At 41.4% G+C, this 25,887-nt stretch overlaps 1 protein-coding gene and 1 long non-coding RNA gene across 4 annotated transcripts in view; one reads left to right on the forward strand and one right to left on the reverse strand.

The window, feature by feature from the left end:
• Positions 1–25,887, forward strand: part of LOC128907653 (uncharacterized) — a 93,699-nt gene that overhangs the window by 33,544 nt on the left and 34,268 nt on the right. The window lies entirely within an intron of this gene.
• On the reverse strand, positions 23,128–25,756 carry MAP10 (microtubule associated protein 10). The gene is given in 2 exon segments (XM_054196779.1): positions 23,128–25,147; positions 25,149–25,756. Coding segments are annotated over 2 exon segments (2,445 nt in total). The 5' UTR covers positions 25,739–25,756; the 3' UTR covers positions 23,128–23,292.

The raw sequence follows: 25,887 nt of genomic DNA on the forward strand, positions 1-25,887 counted from the left end.
CCATTTCCTAAAATGTCAGTGATGTCAAAAAAAATTCTCCTGTGTAGCTACAACCACCCCCTTCCCCTTAGACCTCTCACCCTTAGAAAAGGCGAAGCTTTTTCCAGTAGTAACACTGGAAACATTTCATAACCCTTCCTGCAGGCAAAGTTTTCTCTACGTATGGATACATGAGAATGGTCAGATAATGAATGGGCTGATTGGATGAACATCTGCAGGTGCTCTATAATGACAACAATTAAGCTATTCTGAAGCTATTACCATATTAAATTAACTTACTGCAATGCTATTAATTATAATTCATGTTCTAGAAATGAAACTGCACAGCAATTACATTGGTATTTAATGACCTGTAAAAGCAAAATATAAAAAAGGCAAATTTTTTCATGTAATTCATTTAAGGCTGGAAGATGGTAGGTCAGGCTGCTCCCCAGTGTAACTCCAGCCACTTCTGTACTTTTGCAACATGACTGATTATGATCCATGTTACCTTTTATCTTGAAAGAATAATTTTTTGGCGTCTGAAGCTTTCCAATAGTTGTGCCAAAAACTAGGAATCAGGCAAAGTTCAGCTGGTCTGACTGTGAAATCTGAAGCTTGATACTGTTTTGGGAAAAGGCTCAGTAAGGTTTGTGACTGAGGTTGTCAGTTGATATCAGCAGTGTATATTTTACAGACAAGATCTAGCAGTGATTACTTTTTTGCATAACATTTTAGGGCTCTCCCTTTACTTATTTGCCGCCTTCCCTCCCCTCGGCAGAAGTAAATGTAAGTGCTTTTGACTTACTATTTGCTATTGAATTTCTCAAATTTTGTGACAGGGTGACTTCTTCAAGGTATATCCTTGAAACAGACGTGTCCTGCCTAGCTCTCTGAGGAGTTACAACATCAGGACCTATCTGTCCTTGGGCACAGAAGCCTTTGCAGCTTTATGAGTTTCTTGAAGCAGTGGGGTTATTTCCCCTTGCATGCTCAGCATGGACCGTACTTGGAGGTTTGTTGTTGCTCTTAAACAGAACTGTTAGTGTGGGCTCAATGTGCCTGGCAGTCAGTCACGTCAGGACCCCTGAAACCGCCCTTGCTCGTTATTTTGTACTGCCTTACAAGTGGGAACTCTGGATACCATCCAGTCATGAATCACAGCATTGTGAAATGAAGTAAAGAGAATAAGCTGGAGCCAATGAAACGCTTGTGGGTTGCTATCTGCAACAGCAATAGAAACTGGGCTAGGCAGCTCCTGTCCATGAGCTATCATCCACCATAAGCTAAGTTTGTAGAGCAACCCACGGGTGTTGGTTTTGGCCTGAGGGAGCTCTGAGCCACAGCTTCTTCCAGCCCTCCTTGTTGATGAATGAGCTGTAGTGTTACAAAAGGGACAGTTGTGATACACATTAGCCTTTGTAATATGTGTCCCTACATCCTGACTGCTTGTCCACGTATTTTCTATTCCATGCTTTTCGTGGAAAAAGCAGAGCCATGGCCCAAGGCATATACAAAACCTTCTCTGGATGAGAAGCTGCTATACTTACACTGGGATCTTCCATAACAATGTCTCTTTTCGACTGATTTTCTTCCCCTAGTGAGAGAGGAGAAACTATGGGATTTTAATGATTCATTTTATTGATGGATCTGAATGTTTATTGTTGTTTTAACTATCAAAATGTACAGAGGCTGGAATCCATCCAGAGAAAAGAAGGCAATTTCTTTTATTTCCTTAGACTGTGTGGGGCAGTGGCAAGGGAATATTTCCATCTTTATTACAATAAGCATTTGCCTGCAGAATAGTGGGGCACAGAAGTCTGCAAGTTTGAAGAAAAACAGAATGACAGTCAAAACTGGGAGCTGAACATTGAGGTGTATTTTCTTATTTGATGCAGGTTCTTGGCTTTCTAATTTTCTCTCTATCTATGCATTAATAGTCAAAACTGTTAAAAATATTATCTTACCAACCCAGAACTGCTTGGTTGTAGTCTCCTTTACATCTGCTTTTTCAAGGATTCATGCAAGGACTTGGCATATTTATTTTTAATTGCAGTAAGTTACTGAGTGTGTGTCTATGTGCTTACGTGTAACTACAGATATAACTGACATGTGCCCTGTGAAGTCCCAGGAAGGTATTTCTGTTTAAATATGAAACATTGTTTAGCCTCAAGTGTTTTAAATCAGGCTTAATCCCTTTTGCCTCTTAACCAGACTGTAGAACCCCGTAATTTTAAAAATAGTTTCATATATGTGAGCAGGGAAACATAGTCTTGACAGACTGCCCTGGTTGTCCTCATAAACTTTTGAGGCAAGCTTTCAAGCCTTTGTTGCAGACATAATGTAAAAATTAAGTCAGAAAGCCCATGATTTATGTCTCTCTTCTTGGATATCTATAAAAAGGGATGATGGGGTGTTGCAAAAATGGATTAATGGGTTGTACCTGGAGCTTTGTGATCCCTCAGACTAAGCCATTATAAATGTTCTGGTATGACCTTTTGCTTAGTCTCTCTGTTGGAGCTTTTCCTATAGACACTGTTGCAGTGGACCATGAGATAGAAATTCCTCAGTGAGGCTCTCAGATGTGGCTCAATTTCCAAAACAAATTCCGTTCTGTATTAGTGCTATTTTAATTGCTATTTCATGAAAATGGCAATGTACTTGAACAACTTTTTCTTTTTGGTATGGATGGTAGAGGCTCAGAATATAAAATTTCTTATCTCACTTTGGAGGCTATTTGTCCAAAGCCCAATATATTTTTGGAATGTGTATTAATAATTGAATCTGACCTGGATTTGTTCCTTTCAAATTTGGCACTAACTACTCTGTCCCTAATTACAGGAAGCTGCTTCTGTCAGGGTGCTAAAGTTTACTGGGGAAAAGGTGTCACAGGTTCCACCATTTGTTGTGTGGATTTTCACAGGGTGCAGACAAAAATCCCAAAGTTCTGCATAACATCTTGGCCTCACTGTAAAACCTTCAGTGGGCTCTCTGTGGATGCACTTTGCCTTGGCAGGTTTGTAAATTCAGGAATCCAGAGGGTGATATATTCCCCAGAAACTTAAGGTTATGTCCCGGGGGTCTGTCCACCTCAACAGAGCCATGCTTTTTCCTCTTACATGGTGATTTTGATGATTAAACAGAGCCATCAATCCATGAGAGACAAGTATGGGAAACAAAAAGCTTGAAATAATTGTTCCCTACCGCACAAGTGAGGATTAGGTTTAAGGATCTGAGCCCACGCAGCATTATGGGTATTAATTTTAGATAGTCACCTTTTTGAAGCTTATCCTAACCTAATTATGTGTCTGTTTTCCCCTTAGGGCTGGCACTTTTACTAGATGAGATAACAGCTGCATCTCTGTGAGAAGCCTTGTGAAGGGCAAAATATTTGTTATCAGTTGCTATTTTCAGCCTTGCCAGAATAAACAAAGAGCTAGGCACCTGCAGTCATTTCTTTTTTTAAAAAGTCAGCACAATTTGTACACACTCAGGTCAGTGGAGGAAGGCACAGGGAGAATGAGCAGGCTCACCCACGAGGCTTTGGGAAGATGCTTCTGGAGGCAGCGATAGGCCCCTCAGTTTGGAGACATATGGGACTGTTAGGTGATTAATAATGCTCTTCTAGTAAGGGTGAGGAATACACAGAAGAACAGAGTGCTTTGAAATTATTAATGCACCTTGGGACAACCCAGTGTGAGACCCACAATGGCTATAAACAAGAGAGCTAACAAAAACAAACTGGGGGAGTTCACACAGAGGCAAAGGCAGGAGAAAAACGAATTTTTTTTCTTACTCCTTTTTCAGTAATTAACCACAACTAGATTTCAGAACACGTAATTTTAGACCCTGATTGTCTAAACAATATGTCTTCGTCTCGAAAACAATTAGGCTTTGAGCTTAACGTGCCTCAGAGGGTTGCATAAACTAGGTCCAGGAGAACTCCTTACACAAGAAAAACGTTCCTGAGTGTGTGGGAGAGCAGATGGCATTTAGGTAAATTGTAGTTGCAGGAAACCCCCCTGTGCTATTAGATGGCAAATGGTTACTGTCACTGCCGTTCCCCTGCTTGGGTTTGTGGGAAGCTATGGAAAAAATAAGTGCTTAATAGAGTATGCCAAATGCTGTGGTGATGAAGCAGAGAGGGTATTACAGGGTATCTGCAGACAGGTATTACAAGGGTCAGCACTTTTTTACATTTACGTGTCTTCGAGCAGTGCCTGTGGTTAGTGTGCCACATCAAACCCCAGCCCAGGCTACCGGGGAGAAGTGAAGGGGGATTTGTGTGCTGGCTCCATTTTCCAGAGCGGGACAGGAAAGGCCAGGAGTGAATGCAGCCCCAGGTGGGTTGGATGGGGAAGAAGGATCCACAGCTGCTCCCCATCACATGGCTGAGGGCATCTCTTGCTGGGGAGAGCTGTGTGGATGGGGATACAGCCCTGAGACCCCTTAGGCAATCTCATCTTGAAAGGCAGGGGGTCTTTGGAAGACCTACACTGAAGTCTGGCTCTGAATTTGATGCCAGCTGCGTCTGCAGTGGCAAGATCTATGTTGTACTAGCTAAAGGGATTGGGAAGAGCGTCATGGCCTTGGAGGCACCCACAAGCCTCGGTGGCCCTGATAAGCCTTACCTGGGACCACTCAGCCCGTGGCCTGGGGCCCCATTTCAGCCCTTGGGGCCATCAGTCCCTGCTCTAGTGATGTTGCAGCAGTGCTGGTCTCCAGCTCTCTGTGGCTCTGTTGAGCTGGCCCATGTCCTGGCTTGTCCCTGTGGTGACAGTCAAAGCCCAGGGAACAAGTCACTGCTTTGTGGGAAGGCAGAGAGATGGGCCACTGGAGTGGAGGGTTAGTGGGTGTTTTTGTAGGTCTTAGGCTATTTATTTCCACATTCTGAGGGAAGTGGGGGAGACTTAAGGGAGTTAGGCTGGAGCTGATCTCTCACTACTACTCGTCTGGGTTGGTTTTGAAAAGAAATTATTGAAGTGTCTGGTTTCTATCTGCTCCACCTACCTGGATGACCACATTCTTTATGAAGCTCTGTTTTTTCCAGATATAATTTATGAATAAGTATGAAACCCTTGTGACTCAATAATCATGTAGGGCATTTGCCCACGGAAAGTTTATCCCATCACCCTGTTCTTGGTCCCTCATGGTCTAATTCCTTTCCCACAATAACCCTTCTGCCTTGATTTGTTGCAGGTTACACAAGGATTTGGATTATTTTGGGGACTACTTTCTTATTATTACTATTGTTACCCATAGCATTTTTAAAGAAGGATGGGTATTTGAGGATGGAGAATATACAAATGAAAATGCAGTATTTAATTTTGTAGCCGTGAGTGAGAAAGCCTACAAAAAGTCAGATTTTCTGGGTCAATAAATGAATATTTATTATTTGAAAACCTATTTTGAAAAGGAAGAAGCTCAATACTTGACACTGATGAATGACCTGTATTGTTTCTGAACTCTGAGGTATCTAAGGGAAAAATAAATGTCTTCCTTTTTATGCTTCAGGGGCTCTCAGGGGGCTAAAAGAGCCTGGTAAAACTATATATTCTACCTCTTTGTAGAACCAGTTCTAAATGACAGACAAAAGTGAAGACTTTTTAAAGGCCTAGTGATCTCTCTTCCCCTTCAGTTAGGCTTGCAATGTTTCACAGCCTTTCGTAACCTCACAGTATGTTGGGGCATTGTGGGAATCTAGGGATGGAGATGCCTGATCACTGAGCCTTCCTGTTACCAGCAGCCATTCTAAAACCAGAGCTCTTCCAGCACGCTGTCAGTAACTCCAGATCTTTGTTTGCTGGGCTCATCCATAGAAATGAGCTCTTCTTGCTTTCAAGAGAGCATGTTCAGTGGAGCTTGTGGAGAAGCAACTGACCTTTTTGCCTTGTACATCATTGCCAGTGCCAGTGTAGGGGCCTAAGAAAAGAATCAGTCTTTTAGAAAAATAACACTAACTCTGTGTCCAGTGCTTCTGGCACTCCAGAGATGGACAGGGTGCCATTCTTGATCAGCCAAGAGTGCAGAAAGAGAAGATGTTACTTACAGGCTCTTAATCTACCTTTGTGTTCAGCCAGCATTTATCCGTATGGTGGTCTCAAGCTCTGAAGTGCACTGGAAATAAAGACTGCCTAATGGTATGATGAATGCCTAATGTTCTTGTTGAGAACAATAACTATCATTTAAAAGAACCTAATTTAAATTTATAATCTTTCTAAGTTGATCTGGGATATCTTGACCATCGGGTCAGCCTAAAAGTATCTCCAGTGTCACAAATCATGTTAGTCTGATTTGATTTGTTTTCTAAAATTGTAACTAAGGTGTGTGTTGTGAATCATCCTTTGCTTTTTCCATTGCTCCTCTGGAAAAATGGCAGTTTCCACCACAGGCCCTTGGAAAATAATGGAAGTCAGAGGGATCTGAGAGAGCCCCATGTGTGCTTTCCCACAGGATAAAAGGATGGAGCAAGGGTGTCTGGGATGCAGCTGGCTGAAATGATTACTTTAGCACTGCAGGGATCATCAGCATGTTGTCAAGGGTGCGTCACTGGGACAATGCCTCCAGCAAAGGCTGGGAGTAAAATGAGGAAGGGCCACTGTACATGTGCCCCTTTCTTATACTTTTTACTGGACCTTTAGTACAACCACTCTGTAAAGCCCCAGATAAAACAGCTTTTAAAACTTGGCATGTCATTATTTAACTACACAGTTTGTTCCCGACGGAAAGGCCTTTTCAGCTTATCTTTGAAAGTCCAGGCTTTATTGCGCTCTGGCTCTGTGATAAATTCTCCTGTTTGCCCTCTGTTGAAGGGAGATCTCTTCCATAATTTACAGCTTCTTACTCTTGAATTTTTATGCTCTGAGGGCTAACACCTTTAAATGGGGTGCATCCAAAAAAAAATTAATCTAAGAATAGCTGACTCAAAAATAGGCTTATTAAATGTATTTAGTAAGATGACAGATTCTCCGTGTTGTTGCCAGTCTGTAATGCTGAGTTCTGCTCCTCCTCCCCTCCTTGCTTGCACTAAGTAAGGATTTACTCCTGGAATTCAAAGTTGCCTCTGTTGTTAAATCTGATAGGTTACAGATAAAAATCGACATCCCATGAATATATCTCCATACTGTAAAAGCACACAACTCATCTCTTTTGCTGAAGGGAGAGTAACACAGAAGGCAAAGCTCTTGCTGTTGCCAAGAAGCCTCCAGTCCAAGCTCATGGGAAATCTGACTTAGTAAATAAATTTTTTCTCTTTTGTTTACAAGTTACAAATTCACTTTTTTGATAATAGATTTAAGCCTGAATAATGTAACAGGAACTGTATTAAAAGCCCCATATCCATGCTTAAAGCAATTGTTACTGAAATCCCAAACCACCCAAGCAAATCCACTTCAGATTTGGTGCTTTGTACTTTATCCTTTGGAGAACAGAAACCAAGTTTAGAGTCAAAAGTTAATTTCTTATCATGGACCATGCGAAAAAGAGCGTAACACACAAACATATTCTATGCTACCCCAGTAGCTGTGGAATAGCTTTCTATAGCGAAAGTGTTAAGAAAAACCATATTAAGCTCTTGCATCACATCTAATGATTATCTATGAACAGTGAAATCAAACTGAATCAGAAAATGCAAAGTACATTTATGGGTGGTACTGTCTTTTTCCCTTGTGAAATAAGAATTGATTAATATGGTTGCGGGGCACATTTAAAATTAAAAATAGCAGTTCCTACTCTGATAGTTACATGTTTAAGTGTGTATTTAAAGGATACGTTTTGGTTGGTTAAAGCAAAATTAATTATAAATACAGAAGTTAAAGAACTATCTGTTTGATATATCTTTTTAAAAATCTAGTATGAATACAAGGTTCAGAATGATTTATTAAGCACACTAAAGCGGGAGTCATGCATAAGCAATGAAGGAAGGCATGCTCTAGCTCTGTTGTGGCTTTGCAAATTCTGCTGCTGGTTTTAATGTTCATAACTTTTAAAGCTATTCTCCAGTTATGTTTCTCTCTTCCTTTACGGATCTATCTCATGCAAATGTTGGTTCACCTGTGATGTGCCATATGCTTTTCTTAACAATATTATTGTTTAAATTTGTGATTATTTAAAAAAAACATTTCTTGAAATACTCTGTCCTTGTGCTCCAAAGAATCTTCTTTTAGATTTTATAGACTCCACCAGTGTTTGCTGAGACATGAAGATTAACTTTTACCTTTGATCAAGGTGTCTGTCCCTCAGCTTTATTCATTCTGGTGCTCAATACACAGTAAACAATAAACTGAAAATATTTTTTCTTTAAAAAGTATTTTCTAGGTATGAAAGTGCTGACTGGATGGTCAAAATGAATGAAAGGAAAACTCAAAAATTTTGCAAAGCATGAAGTGTGTGACTCGGTGTAGGCTTGAATCCAAACAGTATTGAAACTGTAGGGAGGCAAGGATGCTGCAGCCTTTTATTTGAGGGAAATATAATCTGAGTCCAGCTGTGAAAATTCAGAAAGAGCTTGTACAAATTTGAAAAGAGAAGGCTTAACTGTTGGTCGGAAGCTGAAATGTAATCAAGGGATACAGGAGTGGAAGGAAATGGTGGAGGGAGGTTTAAAGCAATGATTAAGTAAATTGGTTCTACTGGGTTGAGTTCTGGTGGTCTCAGGTCCAAGGAAGGAGATAAAGATTGGAGATAGTGGGACGTGGAGGCATGACAGCACATTTTGGCTTCACTTTCTGCTTTATTTTTGAAGTTTATTTGAAGACCTGCAATATCTCTGCCCTTTCAACTACATTCAAGACTCTCTACCATGAAAGCTGGGATTTGGAGGGGCCCTGTCATTCATGGAAAAAGAACACTTTGACATTATGCTGTTCCTTAAGGAAAAGGGGCTTATACCTATTTCTCCTGGATTGCACTGGGATCTGCCATAAGCTGAAGAGGGATATGCTGTTCTTGGAGGGGGAAAAAAGGCATCTGTGCTTCCCTATCCAGGCATGCACTAGGATCCAGGGGCAAGGCTTGTAGGGATTTGGGACTTTTTACTTGCCCTCTCCATATGAACCATTGGATGCCTAGGCTGGCCTCTTGATGTGGTGAGCCAGAGAGCAAGCTGCTTGCCAGGTTAAGCCAAAAATACAACATCGAGATGGCAGTGAGGGACTGGGTGAGGCATGTTCTCAGCTTGTCACAGATTCTTAGTAAGGTTCTTTACGCCTCTTTGGGAAACCCTTTCTGTTTCCAGGCTGGTCTCCAAGGCTACATGTATAATAGTAAATACAGCAGGCCGAGATCTATCTTCCAGCCCATCGTCAAGTAGCAGAATTGTAATCATTTCCATATCATCACATTCATTTTCTGCTGTACAGGGATGGTCGTATCTGGTCTGTTTCCTGGGAACTGCCCCCAGCTCATGCTGTCCCCCAAACCAAGCTTGCACATGTGGGATAGGGCTGATGGGTGCAACAAAAGCCCAGCTGTAGTTGGTGCAGGCTGTTATACAGCATGGTTGTTCATTTACCAGGCATAGGTCTATGCTCTGGCCCTGCTTACTTTATTATTTTTGACGTAGCCCAAGTACTACGTCCCCATAAACATTTGAATTTCTTTCTGATTTGGGTTCTTCTGTCACCAGCAAGAACCAGTGCCTGATGCTTTGCAGATGATGATAATCCTCTTCCTGATTACACCTGGAAGGTTCTTCCTAAGTACTGATGGTGAGAAATTTGTACTGTAAGTCATTTCCAACCTACATGGAAATGCAATTTCTACTTAGTGGAAATGCAACTTCTATTCTGACTCATGTAAATACCTACCTCTCTTTAGAGCATCTTGAACTGCTTGTCTTTTTAGTGTAGTTTTGTAACAGTTATCCTGTTAAAGCAAAGTTGTTCAGGAATTTGAATGAGTCTGATCGTACTGCTATGGCTTAATGCTATCATTATTACATTTCTGTGTGTTCTTGTGGGTCTGCCTTAACAGTGAGTAAAGATGAGTAAGGAACATAAAGGATTTCTTTAGTCTCACTTTAAAGCCTTTTTTTTGGCTCTTCAACTGCACTTTGATCTATTAGAGTTTTGGTTGCTTATAGACATAAGCCACTGAGGTATGTTGTGTTCCCTTATTCATCATTTGTTTTTCTGGAAAGACTGTCCTTACTCCTGCTTACCTGCACATTGCCTGACTGTTTTCCTTTTGAAATCCGAGAGGAAAAATGCTGTAACAAATAATCACATAAACATCCTGTAAGTGCTTGGAAGTTAACAAGGAAATGAGTAATAGCCAGCATGGATTTGCAAAGAACAAATTAAATCAGACTAATCTTTTTTTTCCTATGACTGTGTAACAGGCTGTTTGGATAGGGGAGAATCGATAGATGTCACCAGTCCTGACATTAGGATGCTCCGACATTCCTGCAGATAAGCTGGGGAACATGCTTTGGATGGGAAATTTCGCATGTGGCTGGTTTTGTATTCTCAGTGCATAGTTCTCTGTGGGTCACTGCCCAAATGGAAATAAGTAGTAGTGAGGCATTGTAAGGGTCTGTTATGACACTGGGTATGCTCACTATTTTCATTAACAGCTAATTGATAGAAGAGGAAGGATGTGTATTACACTCACAGATAATAGTAAAAGGGGAGAGGCTGAAAGGTGTGTGAGTTAGTTCTTTCTATCTACTAGGTCCTAGGGAAACTTCCACTGGAGTGACTGTGTGTAGCTCAGGGTACTGTATGTCACAGAAGATGTGGTATGACTGCAATTGGAAAGCAACAAGAATGACCAGTGGCCTGTGAGGGAAGGCTGAAAGACCTGTGGTTGCTTAATCCAGAGAAATACCAAGAGGAAAAGTAAGTCTTAAGTATGCAGAAAGCTCCCCTAAAGAGGAAGAGAATAATTTGTTCTCTGTATCTGTAGCGTATGAGATGGGAAATTATGAACTTAAATTGTATCAGGGGACACCAAGATTTGACACTGGGAAAAACTTTTAACATTCAGGATAATTAAGCACTGGAACATGTTGCCTGGGGAAGACGGATAATCTCTCTTACTGGGTTTTTTCAAAAATGAACTAGACAAAAATCTGTCAGGACTGATATAGTTCCAAGTTGATTTTTGCCTAAGGGGAACAGGATGGCTGAGATGAAGTCTTGAGTCCTCCAAGCGCTATTGTCTGTAGTTCTGTATGTCACTGCTGAATTCAGCACTTCCATATTCATGTCTACAAGCTGGCTGAATACATAGGGAGCCTGAGTTTTCACTCAGACCTCTCCCCTGTGCTTTTCTCTAATCCATAAAATGAAGCCCAGAACAGGTAGATCTAATTATGTTCTAGTTTAGAGGCACAAGTATTAGGGAGGTAATAGATAAAGAACAGAAGCTTGGGTGAGAAATGTCTTGCCTTCCCAGTGACGTCCTGCAAAGCGTACCGAGTTCAGTCGTGTTATGCTCCCAAATGGCCCATCTATGATTGCATTAGCACAAAGTATCACCATCTGAGAAGAGTTCATATGCAGAATTCATTGAATTAAAATTTAAGGCAATAAATGACGGCTTATAATGTATTGGCAACATTATCAGTAGCAATATTGCCAGGATATTAGTGACTATGATGGATTGGCTACTGGGGAATTCATTAAATTTACAAGAGTCTCCCCAAATGATTCCACTGGCTAAAATACTAATTGCTGCCCTTGGGAGCACTTTGGCCATTTAGTTTCCAAGCAGAGCTTACTCTGAGAACAGGATTATGCTACTGATGTTTGCTTGAATTCTGGAGTAGAGTCAATTTATGTTAGGGTTTTTCAACATTGAGAATAGTTTCTGTTTATACAAAGCTTGCTGCCTTACTAAATGTAGGGCTTGTGAGAAATAATTTTATGACTGAAAAATACATTACTTAATACAAAGTGCCCAAAAAGCACAGATATAAACAATAAACAATATTATACTTGTGCAATGAAGCTTAATCTAAAGGCTGTGATGGTTTGGTTGTGTGGAGGATGGTAGTGATTTCTGTCTGCACAGTCACCTTTGCTAAAAGAGGAAAACTTTAAAATGAACCTATAGATATCCTCTACTTTCCTTCTTAAGCTGATGGATACTTTAAGGTTAATGGTTAATGTTGCAAAGTCAAGTATATACACATATTTGTGAATGTGCACTGGAGAAATTCTCCAGAGATTGAGGCTGTAACTCTCTTCAGCAGTGTGGGTTTGTGGAATTGTTCTTGAGTGAACTCAAAGTGCAGTGGGTCACAATCTGGATTTAATTTTCTTATTGTAAATTCTGATTCTGGTTTAGACAACTGCAGGTCGGTTGAAGCCGAACAAACCTCCTCCAGGTGCTGTGATTGTATCACAAATTGGTTTCTTGACTACAAAATTGAGATTTGTAGTAAGTTTCATGGGTCAGTAGCTGCAGAGTCAATTTCTTTAATGCAACTGGAACTGTAACTCAACTGTAATGTAGAAAAGATGAAGCATTTTTGGATGAGGTGACTGATATTTTTTTGACATACCGTTAGTGTTATATAATATACTAAATACTAAAGAAAAAAAATCATAGCAAAAATAGTTATCAATGGCCAAGAGAGGACAGGAAATCTAGGGCTTGTTCATCTAGTGCTGATGGGCTAGTTTACTTCTGGGACCCTGAAGACCATCACCGGAATCACTCTCTGATGGTAAGGTAAGCGTTGAGGTAGGAGAGAAGAGGTTTTCTCACACTTCGAGTTTTGTTTCACAGCTCCAGGTAAACCCAAACACAGTTTCAGTGTGAGCTGGCATAGCCTTATTGTTCAAATAAAGTTTTTCAGCTGGGCTTTTATCTTGCACAAGATTCAATCCTGGCTTGTCAAACCTGGGAAATGATTGACTCATCTATTGTATTGCCCAGTTCTCAGTAAATTGCAATGGGATTCCCAGTTTACCTGCCACACAGCCAGTTCTTCTTAAAAATCCAACTGCATAAGCAATTTGTGCTCAAGAACATGGGAAGGGAGCGCATTACTTACAAAGTATGTAATCAAGTGGCGTGATCCAAACCATTAACTGAGTGACATCCTTCTCTTTGTTTGGACAGTTTACTGGCTCTGGGGTTTCGAGTGGGAGCTGCCACTTACACTTTCTGATAATAAAACTTAATTGAAATTTAATTCTTGTACTGGCAAGTGACAGGTCACCAGATGGTTCCTAATTCTTATGTCCACATATTCTGTGCTGAATTGCAGCAGATGTTGTTTGTGTTAATGTTATTGGGACAATTGCTATATGTACTGTGCAAATTTTTAATATACATAACTTACTGTTTAAATAATGTAAAAAGAATTGCTTCAGGATTTATTAAACAGTGTGAAGTAATTAATTTCCATAGGCAACTCTTGAAGTTGGGATTTTTTGCTGTTGTTTTGTTTCCTAAACCATCAATAAGACCCTAACAGCTTTTTATCCACAATAAACCAGGGGTTCCTTATTAAAAAATCAGAATTTCTGTGATTGTAAAAGCTGTGATCCAATCAGGGAGGTAGTTCAACTTACACTGTCTCATCAAATCAGTATGTGCAATGTAAGTAACACTCATCCTGAGGCAAATGCCTTCCAGGATGTGGGATGGGATACCCAAATTAGGAAGTTAGAGTAGGAGATGTTAACAGGACAAACAAATGGCAAAAATGTGCTGACCATCGCAGGTTTATGAAAGGCAAGAAAGGATACATGCTGGGAGGATGTTCATCAACACACTTCATACTTCTCAAACTCTCGCTCAGGACCTTTTGGGCTGGGAAATACACTCGTGCTGGGCTTAGAAAAGCTTGCTTATTGCAGCGGGGCAGGCCTACCCAGGGCAGAAAGGGAGGAGGATCACTCAAGCCCATTAAAGTTGCAGGCATGGGTTGGACCCTGCTTGTCTGCCTGAACGTGTCCTTGAAGGTCTTTTCCCTTTTGGTCATGTACATGAAGAAGTGGTAGCTTGGCCTTTTCCTCGTAGCTGGTTCTGTGACTGCGTGTGGGATAATGAAGCAGTAGGAGGTAAAGTTTTTGCAGAGGATTATTGTAAGAGCTGCAATCTGGCCTGCTCTGAGTAAACGGCGAGAGGGAGCTTTCAGGCAGAAATGGACATAACTATTTAGGTCTCTTCACAAGTAACAAGCATGATACTGAATGACAGAACCAGCTGCCTACTCCAGACATAGGAACTGAGGGCAATCACAAAGGCAGCTTTTGGAAAATAGAGTGCAATAATAGATGATATGGTGCCCGATGGATTTCCTGACCACTTGCAGGACTGGGGATGGGAGGTTTCCCAGATGATGCATTTGAGCAACTCATTTGCAATCAAGAGATGTGTTTGCAACGCACTCACCCTCCAGATGTGTCTAAAAGTCTTGTTGATGCTCCCCAACAGCTGTCAGGAAGATGATGCAAAAAGAGAGTACAAGTAATCCCTGTCACCACTGGTGGCTTTATAGCAATTTCTAAACTTCAAGTGTCAGGGCTTTCCTCTTTGCTTCTTCCGTTGTTCTTGCTTTATTCTGTCATCTTTAATTGGGGTGACAAAGGGTGTTTGGTGGTGTGTGTGTTTGTACGCGTACTGCTTGTTTTTAACTGTTTGTCCAAAACAACTTCCAAACTGAAAAAAGAGTAAAGATCAGCAAGTTGTGGTGTTTTGTGCAGGGATGGGCTATTACCTGTTTTAAGAGTCCAACCCACGATGTCATTTCTGATATATAAGTAATTTTTATCCAGATGTTTGTCTTAAAAGACAAACTCTTCCTCATGCAATCAGGAAGGTTACTGAGAGACCAGTTGAGATGCTTAAGTTTGCCAGGGTAGAAGCAAATGAAACTAGGGTCCCTCCAAGAGGGACTCGTCCCTAAAACTTACTCCTTCCTTCCTGTTCTTGTCTGTCTTCATTTTAATGTCCTGCAGGTCAAAATGCAAGGCTTGTGGGGCTGTTCCAGAGAGACATACTTTCTCTGACCTGGAGTGCAGGGAGCAAACTCCTGTTGTTAGTATCGCATCAGTACAGCTTTACTCTGCTTTATGCTGTACATCTGATCCATAACTTTAGTATTTACTCCAGTTGCGGAACTGTTGGCAGGCCTGTGTGAGATGGCTCCAGTAAAAGCAGGACTGCTGGGATCTACACTATTGCTAAACTCAAACCAAAACAAAATGCATATCTTCACAGTTCATCCTATTGAGATCAGAAGTAGAAGTAATAAATACAGTGAAGGAAGCTGTTCTCAAATTATTTGGGATGTTAAGTGGAATGGGAAAGTGCTTAGAAATATTTCTTGAATTGTTTCTGTAAACATTCCTCGAATAGCTTTCCTCTGCCTAGGTTGGTGTGTGTTTAAGAAGACAGGGGCGCTTTCTAGAAAATTAGTTTTTGTCTTCCCTTAGGTTTGTTAGAAATCTCATAGAGGCTGGGGAAACAAAATTTCAGTTGCATTGTAAGACTTCAAAAGAAGCAAATAAACTTTCAGAGGAACATCTGGAACTTAGCCCCCAGCTTGACACCAAACTTCTCTTAAGTTTTCCCATGACTCATTGTTCTGGACATATAAATGTGATGCCAGCAACAGACAAGGGATGTTTCTTTGGCTGACTCCTGTACTGCTATAACGTTTCAGAAAAATGGAAAGCAAATTTCAGTTATGACTCTGTTGCAATTAGTGCTTTCCTCGATACAGTCCTTGACTGTATTAACCCAAACTAAATGCACACAGCATCTGTGTAATTTGACCAAATTTAATCAACAGCTAAAAATTTGGAAAAAGGATGCAATTAAAAGGTGGTGTTGTAACAGTGATGAAAACCAAGGAAGTGAACCAAGGGTTAGTGAATCTGCTGCTCTTATTGAAAATGAATGAAAGTTCCTGTTGATAAAAGGTTTTGATAATGGTGAATCTGCTCCAATATTTTGTTATTAAAAATGGGTATGTAGGAAATGTACTGAAGTACCTTGCTTTCGGGTTCTTGCCTTTCTGTTGAAGGACCCTGAACAACTGGTTAGATGCTTGTTTTGAAGAAATCCTATGCATCTTTTCCACTTCAGAAATAAAACTGCACAATGTTTGGAGCGCTGTAAAGTAGCATTACAGGAACAGTAGGAGATGAGAGACCTGCAACAATTTGACTGTTATCTGCATTTCAGAAGAGTACAGCAATGGCTATGAATTATGGCTATGAATGAGAAACCACATTTTCTTACATACAATAATACTATTGCTGAGTCTTGTTAGTGTTATGGATAAGAAAATTAAAACTGCATCCCATGCTACTTATATTGTGTTCTAGGCTAGAAAATTTGACCACATTTCCTGAAGAGTTTCCTTCACTGCATATGCCATTAATTTTTGATCAGTGTTATCATTAGCGTAGTCGTATCCCAGTGTTGACACCAGCAGTCAGGACTAAGCAGATGAAATGTTAAGGACTGCAATGTAGAGAAGATCAGCCTGTGATCTGGTGGTTTCTCTCTGAAATTCTATGTCTGGCATGTTCCTGTGGACAAGAACTCTAAGCAATGCAGCTACCCGCAGGCAGAAAGAGCAGGACTGAGATGAAGGAAGGAAACACAGACGTACAGCAAGTTCCAGATTTTTTAATATTTTTTTTTTGAGAATGGAAGAAGTTAGAGTTACATAGAAATGGGCACAGAATAGGCAACTAAGGTGAGTGGAATCAGGAAGGGTATGCAGAGCCCAGCAGACAATAGGCAGAGCTTCAGTTTGATACCAAAGTTGAGAACAAGCCAGTGAAGGTGTCTGAGAAGTGTCTGGAGGTTTTTTTTGAATGGTAAGTAGGGCAAGCTGAGCTGTGGAGATGGCATGAAATACGTGATGAGGAGAAGCTGGAACAGGCAAGGCATCAAAGTGAAAGGCACAACAGGGATTTGGGGGTGGAGGGGAGATGTCCCTCAGATAAAGCTCTGGAGATACTGTGAGGAACAACAGGCATAACTGCGTGGTGGCATTGAAATTTAGGGGACAGTAAAGGTTATGTACTCTTAGTACATAAGCATAAGGGACAGGAAAAATACTGCATCTGCCAACAGTTAAAGACAAGAGAAAAAGAGCTGGAATTTCCTTGACGCCAAGGGAGTTTCTTTCAATCATGATAGCACTAAACTTTGCAAATGGCTCTGAAAATATTTGTTGAAGCATGACTTATCTTCTTTCAAAAACATTTTTGCATTCCAAGAGATAATACTGTTAGAGCCTTCTGCATGGGTTTCCATTCTGCGACCCTTTATTGAGGTGACTAATTCCCATGGAATTTCAGGGGATTTGACCATGTAAATGCCTTTACTTCCTTTTGAAAACCTGCTACCTTCTGCTAATGGATACGTAGAGAACCAAATTCTTAGCTGATTTAGCTTAGATAACTGCAATGTATGAAGGAAATCTACTAGGCTGTCACTCAAAATACTTGAGAAATGTCTCTGATTAGAATAAATATATATAATAGACATCTGAAGATTTTTTACTTAGCATTTTAAGTTTGGGTTTGTTTTTTTTTATTAACTGTACCTGAATCAATCTTTAAATGTTAATTTAGTTAGGAGTAATGTGTATCTCTGATGTTATTTAAACACTACCTTTACCAAGCCATGTTATTTTAAACAATTGGTAAGTGAATCACTTGCAGTGGTCTCTGCAGAACTGAAGATTAATACAGTTTTCTCCAGCATAAGACATTCAAATTCATCCTCTAGAAACCAACAGAGAACAATGACTGCCCTTCTGGGAAAATGCAAGCAATTCCATAAAGTCAGGGGAGGTTTACATTACAATTGTCATATAAAATTCAGACAAGTGAAATCATAAAAGCCAAACCAAAACAAAAACGGTTTAATACAGGTGAATGTTAATGCCAAACAAGAAGGCGGCAGTGAAGCTGCAGCTCATCTGGGTGACTTCAACACAGCACAACTGCATACATACAAGGCATTTAAAATGAGGGAAGAATCTGAATGTGAACAAAACTGAAATTAAAATAAAAAAGTATACTGACTAAAAGGGAGGATGGAAAATGCAAGCAGCTAGCTGGTAGCAAACATTAGCTATAGCAGAAGTGATTGCCATTAGCTCTAAATGCATGTTAAATTAAAGCCAGCATCTGTTCTCACAGAGATGGCCTCAGTCATCTTAAAAGAAAGGTTAGTTTGGAAAACTTTAGAAAAGGATTAAAGGCAGAATTTGGGAGAGGTAGAGAAACCTGATGTCTGATAACTACAGGCCAACATTCACAGTCCTGGATGGTCATTCTGCAGCTCTGAATGAGCGGTGTTACATTTCACAGGAGCTGGTGAAGATCCTTTTAAGGATACAAATGTAAGATTCAATGATTTGACTTCTTTCTAGACAATCAAAGCTGAGCAAGCAGTAAAGTAGATGCTGGTGACAAATGCAGAGAAAAGAATAGCAAAGTCCCAAAGATTTCCAAATAATGACTAGAATTTAACTCTGAGCAGCAGTTACACAAAGAGAAACAAAATGATTATAATAGCAGGCATCATAAAATACTGGGGCCTAGAAAAATGAAAGCAGTAAGAATGAGTAACTCAGTCAAAAAATTCAATCACACAGTTACCAGGGCTGGATGTAATTTCAGAAAACTGAGGAAAATTGTCATAGAATCATAGAATGTATTGGGTTGGAAGGGAACCTTTAAAGGTCATCTAGTCCAACCCCCCTGCAGTAAGCAGGGACATCTTCAACTACATCAGGTTGCTCAGAGCCTCATCCAGCCTGGCCTTGAATGTCTCCAGGGATGGGCCCTCCACCACCTCTCTGGGCAACCCATTCCAGTGTCTCACCACCTTCATTGTAAAGAACTTCCTAATGTCTAATCTAAATGTACCCTGCTGTAGTTTAAAACCATTGCCCCTCATCCTATCGCTACATGCCCTTGCAAACAGCCCCTCCCCAGCTTACCTGTAGGCCCCCTTCAGGTACTGGAAGGTCACTATAAGGTCTCCCCAGAGCCTTCTCCTCTCCAGGCTGAACAACCCCAACTCTCAATGAGACATCAAAATGATGACGGGATTACAAATTGTAAAATAGGTGGTAGGAACTATCATCAGAGAAATCACAAACAGAAAAGAAACTGTTTCATCAGTGTTGAAAGCACAAAATTAAGTGGAGGAAACATGCCTGGCTGGGACTTCTTAAAAATATTCCTCGCCACTGACTGAGTAATAAGACTGATCAGACCTACGTAACAGCAGGAAACGGTTACAATAGAAGAGGTAAAGTGACCCAAACTGCCAATATTTGGTATCCTGCTCTTCCCATCACACCAGCAGTTATATAGTACTGGCTATCTAAATTTATTTTAATAAATAGTATGCTGAAATAACTGTTTAAGATACAGTCATAGCAAACTTGTTTTAGGGTCATACATTTTGAAAAGAATTAATGTGTACATCTAAGAGTTTATTTCTCGGTTTGGGACTGGTGGTGAAACATTAAGTTCAATTTTATTTGAGCTAATTTAACCACCCTTATCTTAAGCAATAAAACTATGGTTTTGAACACCCATCTACCTTATTTCTAGAATATCATACAGATTTAAAGCAAAGATCAGTTGCTAAAGTAACAAGTCGAACGTAGGAAGCTAGATGGCCTTGTTTAGTGAGAATCTATAATAAACTGAGGTCATTACTTCTCACATTTTAATTTCACTGTAGTAAAGTTTAAAGTGTAACTAACAACAATGTAAAACTTGAAGTAACTATAGTTTACTTCTTAATAGCGTGGAGCGAGGAAATTATTTTAGAGTTAATGAGTCAATGAGACCAAACCAAAAACTACAGCAAATTCAGTCAAAATACGATTATATATGAAATCTCAAGGGCTATGGAAATTAGGAAATAGGGAGATTTTAGTAAATATTTTGGTTTTGTAGCACTTTGCATTGTTACTAGCCATTGGCTCTGTCAAGCACGTAACAAATCTGTAACAGAGACTGCATGTTTATGAGGATTGCTCAACCTTCAGTAACAACTGAAAGCTCTTACAAGAAGATTGCTGGGGGACCGCAAGAAACCATTTTGGTTTTACATCAGTCTCCCAGCGGAAAAGGGCCCACACCATAATAAGTACTAATTAATAATCTTTACAGGAACTCTGACAAAGAACCATGGATTGAATGCATGTGGAAAAATATGTTATTCTGAGCTGTATCTAAAATCAGGGTTTTCGTGCGTAGTGGGACAAGATTTGATTCTTCATCTATCTTCTCTTTTTCTAGTCTGTGAAGCAGTCCTTAGGGAACAGGTTTAGTTGAGATGTTTCTAGGAAAGTAGTCTTCCTAGTTTTCCTGCATTGGCTTTCTTAGGACTGAATCAGAAAGGTAGTGCAGAGCTACCAGAGAGAGCATCGACACTTCTCCTGCTACTTCACTTGGACACGCCAGCTCTACCACTATGGTTCTACTTCTCAGGATGCTTATGGGCTACCTTAGAAACAGGCCTGTATTCTTAAGTGTCTATCCTACATTGGGAAAGGCTGTGCAAGAACTGTGGGGGATATGCTTCTATTATTTGCTTCTCCCAGCATATTGCCATGTCTCCTGCACAAACATAATCCATGCAATTTAGCCCTTACAATTTAGAAATGACGTCTTTATGAAAAATTGGTCTAATACTTCCGTTAAAGTAGAGAAATCTCTTTATTAAATCTTTGACGTTAACAACTCGATCACAGGGGTACAGGATGCAAGTTATAATGACAAAATGGGGTAGCTAGTATAATGTAGTTGAGTGTAGATTATTACAGGATTTGTACAAAAGGGAATTTGTTGCTGCTATTTTTTTTCCGTATTTTATACTGATAGTAAGTATCCCTTGTTTTCCTCTGTTGGGTTGATATATAGGGCTATGTTATTAGCAGGTATTTCTTGCCAATATGTGTTTTCATATGTGTTTTCAATGTTTTGTATTTCCAATGATAAATCAGTGACACAAAGTTCTTTCCCATTTTTGTTGACAGAGAGCTGCTGTTTGAATATTAAGTAAAATTTCATTTACTCTCACAACAATGTAGACAATATCTGAAAGTATATTATCCCAGATAGGAGAAACTGTTAACTTCTCCATGCAATAATAACTACCTTGAGTCTATATTTGAGAAGACAAAACCAGACTAAAACATGTAAGCATGATGCTGACATTCTGTCCTTGTGTAATGTCTCCTATTGTCTTCCTAGTATGCATTTTCTGTCATTTTCATCATTCTCCTGATAAAATTAGAAACACTATTACACAACAAACATTAGAAATGTTATCCCAAATAAAATCAGCTGAAAAGAGATTAGTTTCATTATTTAAACAAAAGAAATATTGTTCCTACCATATTTGCTTCTGGAAATTGAAAAGTGAACATGGGATAGGGGATAGAAAAAGGACTGAGAATTCACCCTTGAGTTTCAACCCATTTGGGGTTGAAAATTAACTTTATTTTTAAAATAAACCTTTCTTAAGTAATCATCTTCAAATCATAGACTCAGTGTTAGCAACTCATTTAAATAGCTGCACAGTGAAAATAGTTGAGCAGTATTGTATTTTAATGACAGTTTTGCCCATGAGAACTACAAGATCTTATTCCATCAATAAAATCAGAATTACTGCCATGTATAAATGACAGTCTGAATCCATGTGTATCAAAGAAGTCCACGGCATTAGAAGAAAAAAGAAAAAAAACATTTTGATCTGGAATTGGAGCTGATGAAACAGAGGTACCCTAAATAACATTTAAGAATTGCTCTGTCCAGAAATTCCTTTGACATATGGGTAATTTCAGATGCTTACCTTTAGATTAAAAATCAGTAGTGGTGTTCTCGGAAGTCAACACCAGATACTTGAATAATCCTCACAGATGTTAGTACTTTAAATAGAAGAGGTACTCTCATTCCTACAAAATAAACACATAGTAGGATGGAAATAAAAAAAATGCCTCCAAGATGTTAAAGTGTAAACACAGGCTCTTGCAGTAAGTACATGGAAAACTACAGTGAGAAATGAAAAAAGTCAGGAAAGAAGTCAGATTGTAAATTATAAGGAAAGGAGGAGTTGGTAAGTCTCTCATTTAACCCTGAGGATAAATGCCCTAAATGATGAGATAGTTAGGAATGTAAAGCTGGCAAAGGAGACAAACTATTCAAAAGAGTGGAAAGGCGGGGGGGACAAGAGAGGCATAAAAACTAAAGCAGGAATTCTGAGCTCTCTTCAGATTCAAGTCAAAGAACGTCTCTGACATTTCTAACAGGGAGATGGACTCTAAAAAATTTCAGCAGTTAAGCAAAGACATTAAGTTCAGTGATCAAACTGGAAGTCATAAAAACCAAACCAGAAATCAAAAACATCAGATGGTAGTTCAACCATTGCAACAGACAAGGGGATGTGGTGGGTAGTAGTTCAACCAATGGAACAGAAAAGAGGACATGGCAAATTCTTCATTATCTTGAATCCTTAAATCATGATGTAATATGCTCGTTTGTTTCAAGTTTCTGGACTGTGGGTGCTGACTCCCCCCTTTCCCCAGTGTCAGAGAATGCAATCAGGGAGTTGTGAAGCATTGAAAATTTACTGTACTCTTCCCTACTCTTTGCACACCCTTAGTCTTCAAGGTCAAGTAACTTCCATCAACCTCTCAAAGCTCTCCCAGATTATATAGATTTACTGTCACCAATAATTCTTAAACTATTTTATAATAAATTGTGGAAATCTAACTTAAATGAGAAACTTCAACCTAAGAAATTCTAAAAGGGCTCATCTATTTCTGGTCACCATATTTAGTGACAGAACAGTGAATCACATACATTATACAGATTAGCTGATAAAAGTCTGTGCTGTTACTGGCTGTGACTGTATGTTTTAAGTAACTATTTGTAATGAAAATGAAGCATGGAACTATTTTCATAAGGAATAAAAATGTTCAGTTAGGAGTGTATTTTGTACTTGGCTGTTCCTGTAGTACGTTGTTACTTCTACCCTGGACAAGTTTTGTGGGTACTGACTGCATTTGGTGCTTCTGTCTTCATTTCTGCTTTTGACAGTTAAGTTATGCTTCTTGTGCTGTTTGGATTACTTTTGTATTAAGATACTGACACTGAACTCATGCTGTAGGTACCACTTAAGAGCCATTCGTTAGAGATTCAAACAGTCGTTTATTTAAAAGACCTCTTAAGTAAATTCACCAGTGTATTAAATGTGCATGATAAAGTCTTAAATTAACTTGTATATATTGCAGCTAAACGTAACAGGCCTTATAAAGTTTACATCTCATATCTTAATCCAGGCAGCGGCTTGTAATTACATTGTGTATCCCGGAAGCTTGTTTATTACAAGTTCACTGATGTCTTTGTATTGATTAGGAACACATAGTTTTCCCAGAAAATCATCCTCTTTGTCTGACATACTGTTTTCCAGGACACTAAGTTGAAGATCAGACATGTTAGACGGCAAGAGCGAGCTAACCTGAGTTACTGGCTGGCTTTTTCCTGCAGAGGTCTGCCCCTTTCCCATACTCCGATCAGTAACAGAGCTAACTTGTTTGCTTCTCAGTGTAGATACTTGCTTAATGTGCTGATCAGCCCTGTTCTCTTCCTTACTGATCTGTTGAGCTTCCTGTTCTTCATCTAATAATGATGCCTCCATTTGAGCAAGGTTAAGTGAATCAACAGATTCACCACTAGTTCTCTTGCTGGTTTTTAAGTCACTGTTTCTCTTCAAAGACTGGACTGGAGATGAAGCTGAAGGAACTGGCACAAGGTCTGAAGTACCTTCAGCTCTTTGACTTGTCTTTGAAATTCTGGACCTGCTGGATTCCGGCTCTGTATCTGACCAACCTCGCTTTGGGCTTTCAAGCCACAAAGGTTCAGGACTGCTGTCAAGAGCTGCTGAGTCCCTGCCCGTACACTCAGCACTGGTGAAATCTTCTGAATAAACTGTGTCCTCAGGACTAGCAACAAAGTCATCTGAGTATATGAATTCAGAATTGTTTTCAACACTCCTGCTGGGGCTCGGTTTATGATCACTGACAACAGATGCTGTATCATGCTCCGTGGTTTTACGATGGATTAAGTGTATTGCTTCCTCATTACTTCCCTTTACATTAGCATCTGATGGGAAAGCTGCTGGCAGTTGGGCTTTCACATACTTTTCCTTTTGAGCAGATTTAAATACAGGTTCATCCACCAAGGGGTCTGTATTTACTTTGCATGAACGTTCCTCACTTGCAATTTCGTCCTTCTTCAATAGACTTGCAATAGCCTGTTCCTGCAGGTCAGGGGACACATCTCCCATCACAGAAATGCACTCTGTGAGAGCACCGTTTTCTAGTGAAGTCCCAACAGTTTTATCAAACTGATTATTCTGCTTTGAACTGTCTCCCTTGATACAATGCCTGTAAGAAACCACATGCTGTTCTCCAGCATTTCTGAGCATCTTTCTTTTGGATAAAGGGCTCCTCCCCTTCAGCATCTCCATTTGCTTTTTTCTGTACTGCTCTCTCCTTTCATGAATTATCAGCTTATCAGGGTTGGTCTGCTGCAGCCGTAGCCTCAATGTATTTGTCAGCCCATACAAGAGTTTTCTTCTGGGAGGTCTGTTTTCCTTAGTTTTGCAGTTCCTTTCAGAGCCTGTATCTCCCTGGGGTACAGCTTTCTTAGGTCCTCTCCCAGCCCGAGAAGACCTTGGCTGGGTGGCCTCTTGCCTGCCTTGCTTGAATCGAGGGCTGGCAGCTCCACTGCTTCCACCAGGCCTCTCAGCTGCTTCTGCAGGCTTGAGGGGAGAGGAGTGGCTGGGGGACCGTGCAGCCATGCCACCACTCCCCCGGGCCTGGTAGAGCTGGACCAGATGGGGGTGGACAGCAGCAGGCACAGTGCTGTGGGTGAGCAATGACAGCTCTGCCAGCAAGGCGCTGAGCAGTGGCAGCTGCCCCAGGGTGTTGTGGAGCTGCTGAGGGCTGGCAGGGTGCAACAGCGAGGGCCCAGCACTGGGACGTGGGGGGCTCTGGCCCTCGTCTTTCTCCTGCGGTCTCCAGGCCTCGACATGCTCCCTTTTCCCCATGGCTGCTGCTGCTGGCAGTGGATGAGGCTCAGCAGGCTCGTGGCTGTAGTACAGCACTGGGGGGCAAAAGATGTTGCCCTCCAGCTCCTCCCCCCCCCTCCTCCTCCTCCTCCTCACCCCCCTCCTCCTCCCCCCCAGGCTCAGGGGAGGTGGCAGGCAGCGTGGCAGCACGGGGGCTAGCGGGGCTGGGCGGTGCCGGCTCCTCACCGGCCTCCAGGCTGGTGAGGCGGTAGCCCAGAACCATCTCTCCGACGGGGCGGCTCGCGGCGTCCCGCAGCGGGAAGCGGCCGCGGCGGCCGCAGGAGACAGGCGCCCCGGGCCGCTGCAGCAGCTCGGCGGCGGCGGGGGCTAGGGAGACGCCACAGCTACCGAGGAGGCGGGGAGGCCCCGGGGCGAGCTCGGCGGGCAGCGCCAGGAGCAGGGCGCGGAGCGGCCGGCGACGGAGCGCGGCGCAGAGCGAGCCCCGGGGCCAGCGGAAGAGGCAGCGCTTGCCGCGGCCGAAGGGGAAGGCCCGTCCCGGCCGCAGGGGCGGCCCGGCGGCGGGGCGCAGCAGAAGGGTGGGGAAGTCCAGCAGGCGCAGCGCCACAGCCGGGCGCAGCGCGGGACCCGGCGCCGCCACCCGTACCGCCTCCACCAGCACCTCCAGCGCGAACAGACCCTCCGCACCCCCAGCCGCCACTGCCGCCATGGCGGTCCCCGGGCCCGGTTCTCGCGAGAGCTCTGTGTGTGCGTACGAGGGGTGTTAGGGGAAGCCGCCAGCTCTCTCGCGAGAGGAGCGCCGCGGGGTGAGCGTTCAGCCGCCCCGGGGAGGCCTTCCCCGTAACGCGCCTTCGCAAA

This window comes from Rissa tridactyla, chromosome 3 (assembly GCF_028500815.1).
Source record: "Rissa tridactyla isolate bRisTri1 chromosome 3, bRisTri1.patW.cur.20221130, whole genome shotgun sequence".
NCBI classification, from domain to species: domain Eukaryota; kingdom Metazoa; phylum Chordata; class Aves; order Charadriiformes; family Laridae; genus Rissa; species Rissa tridactyla.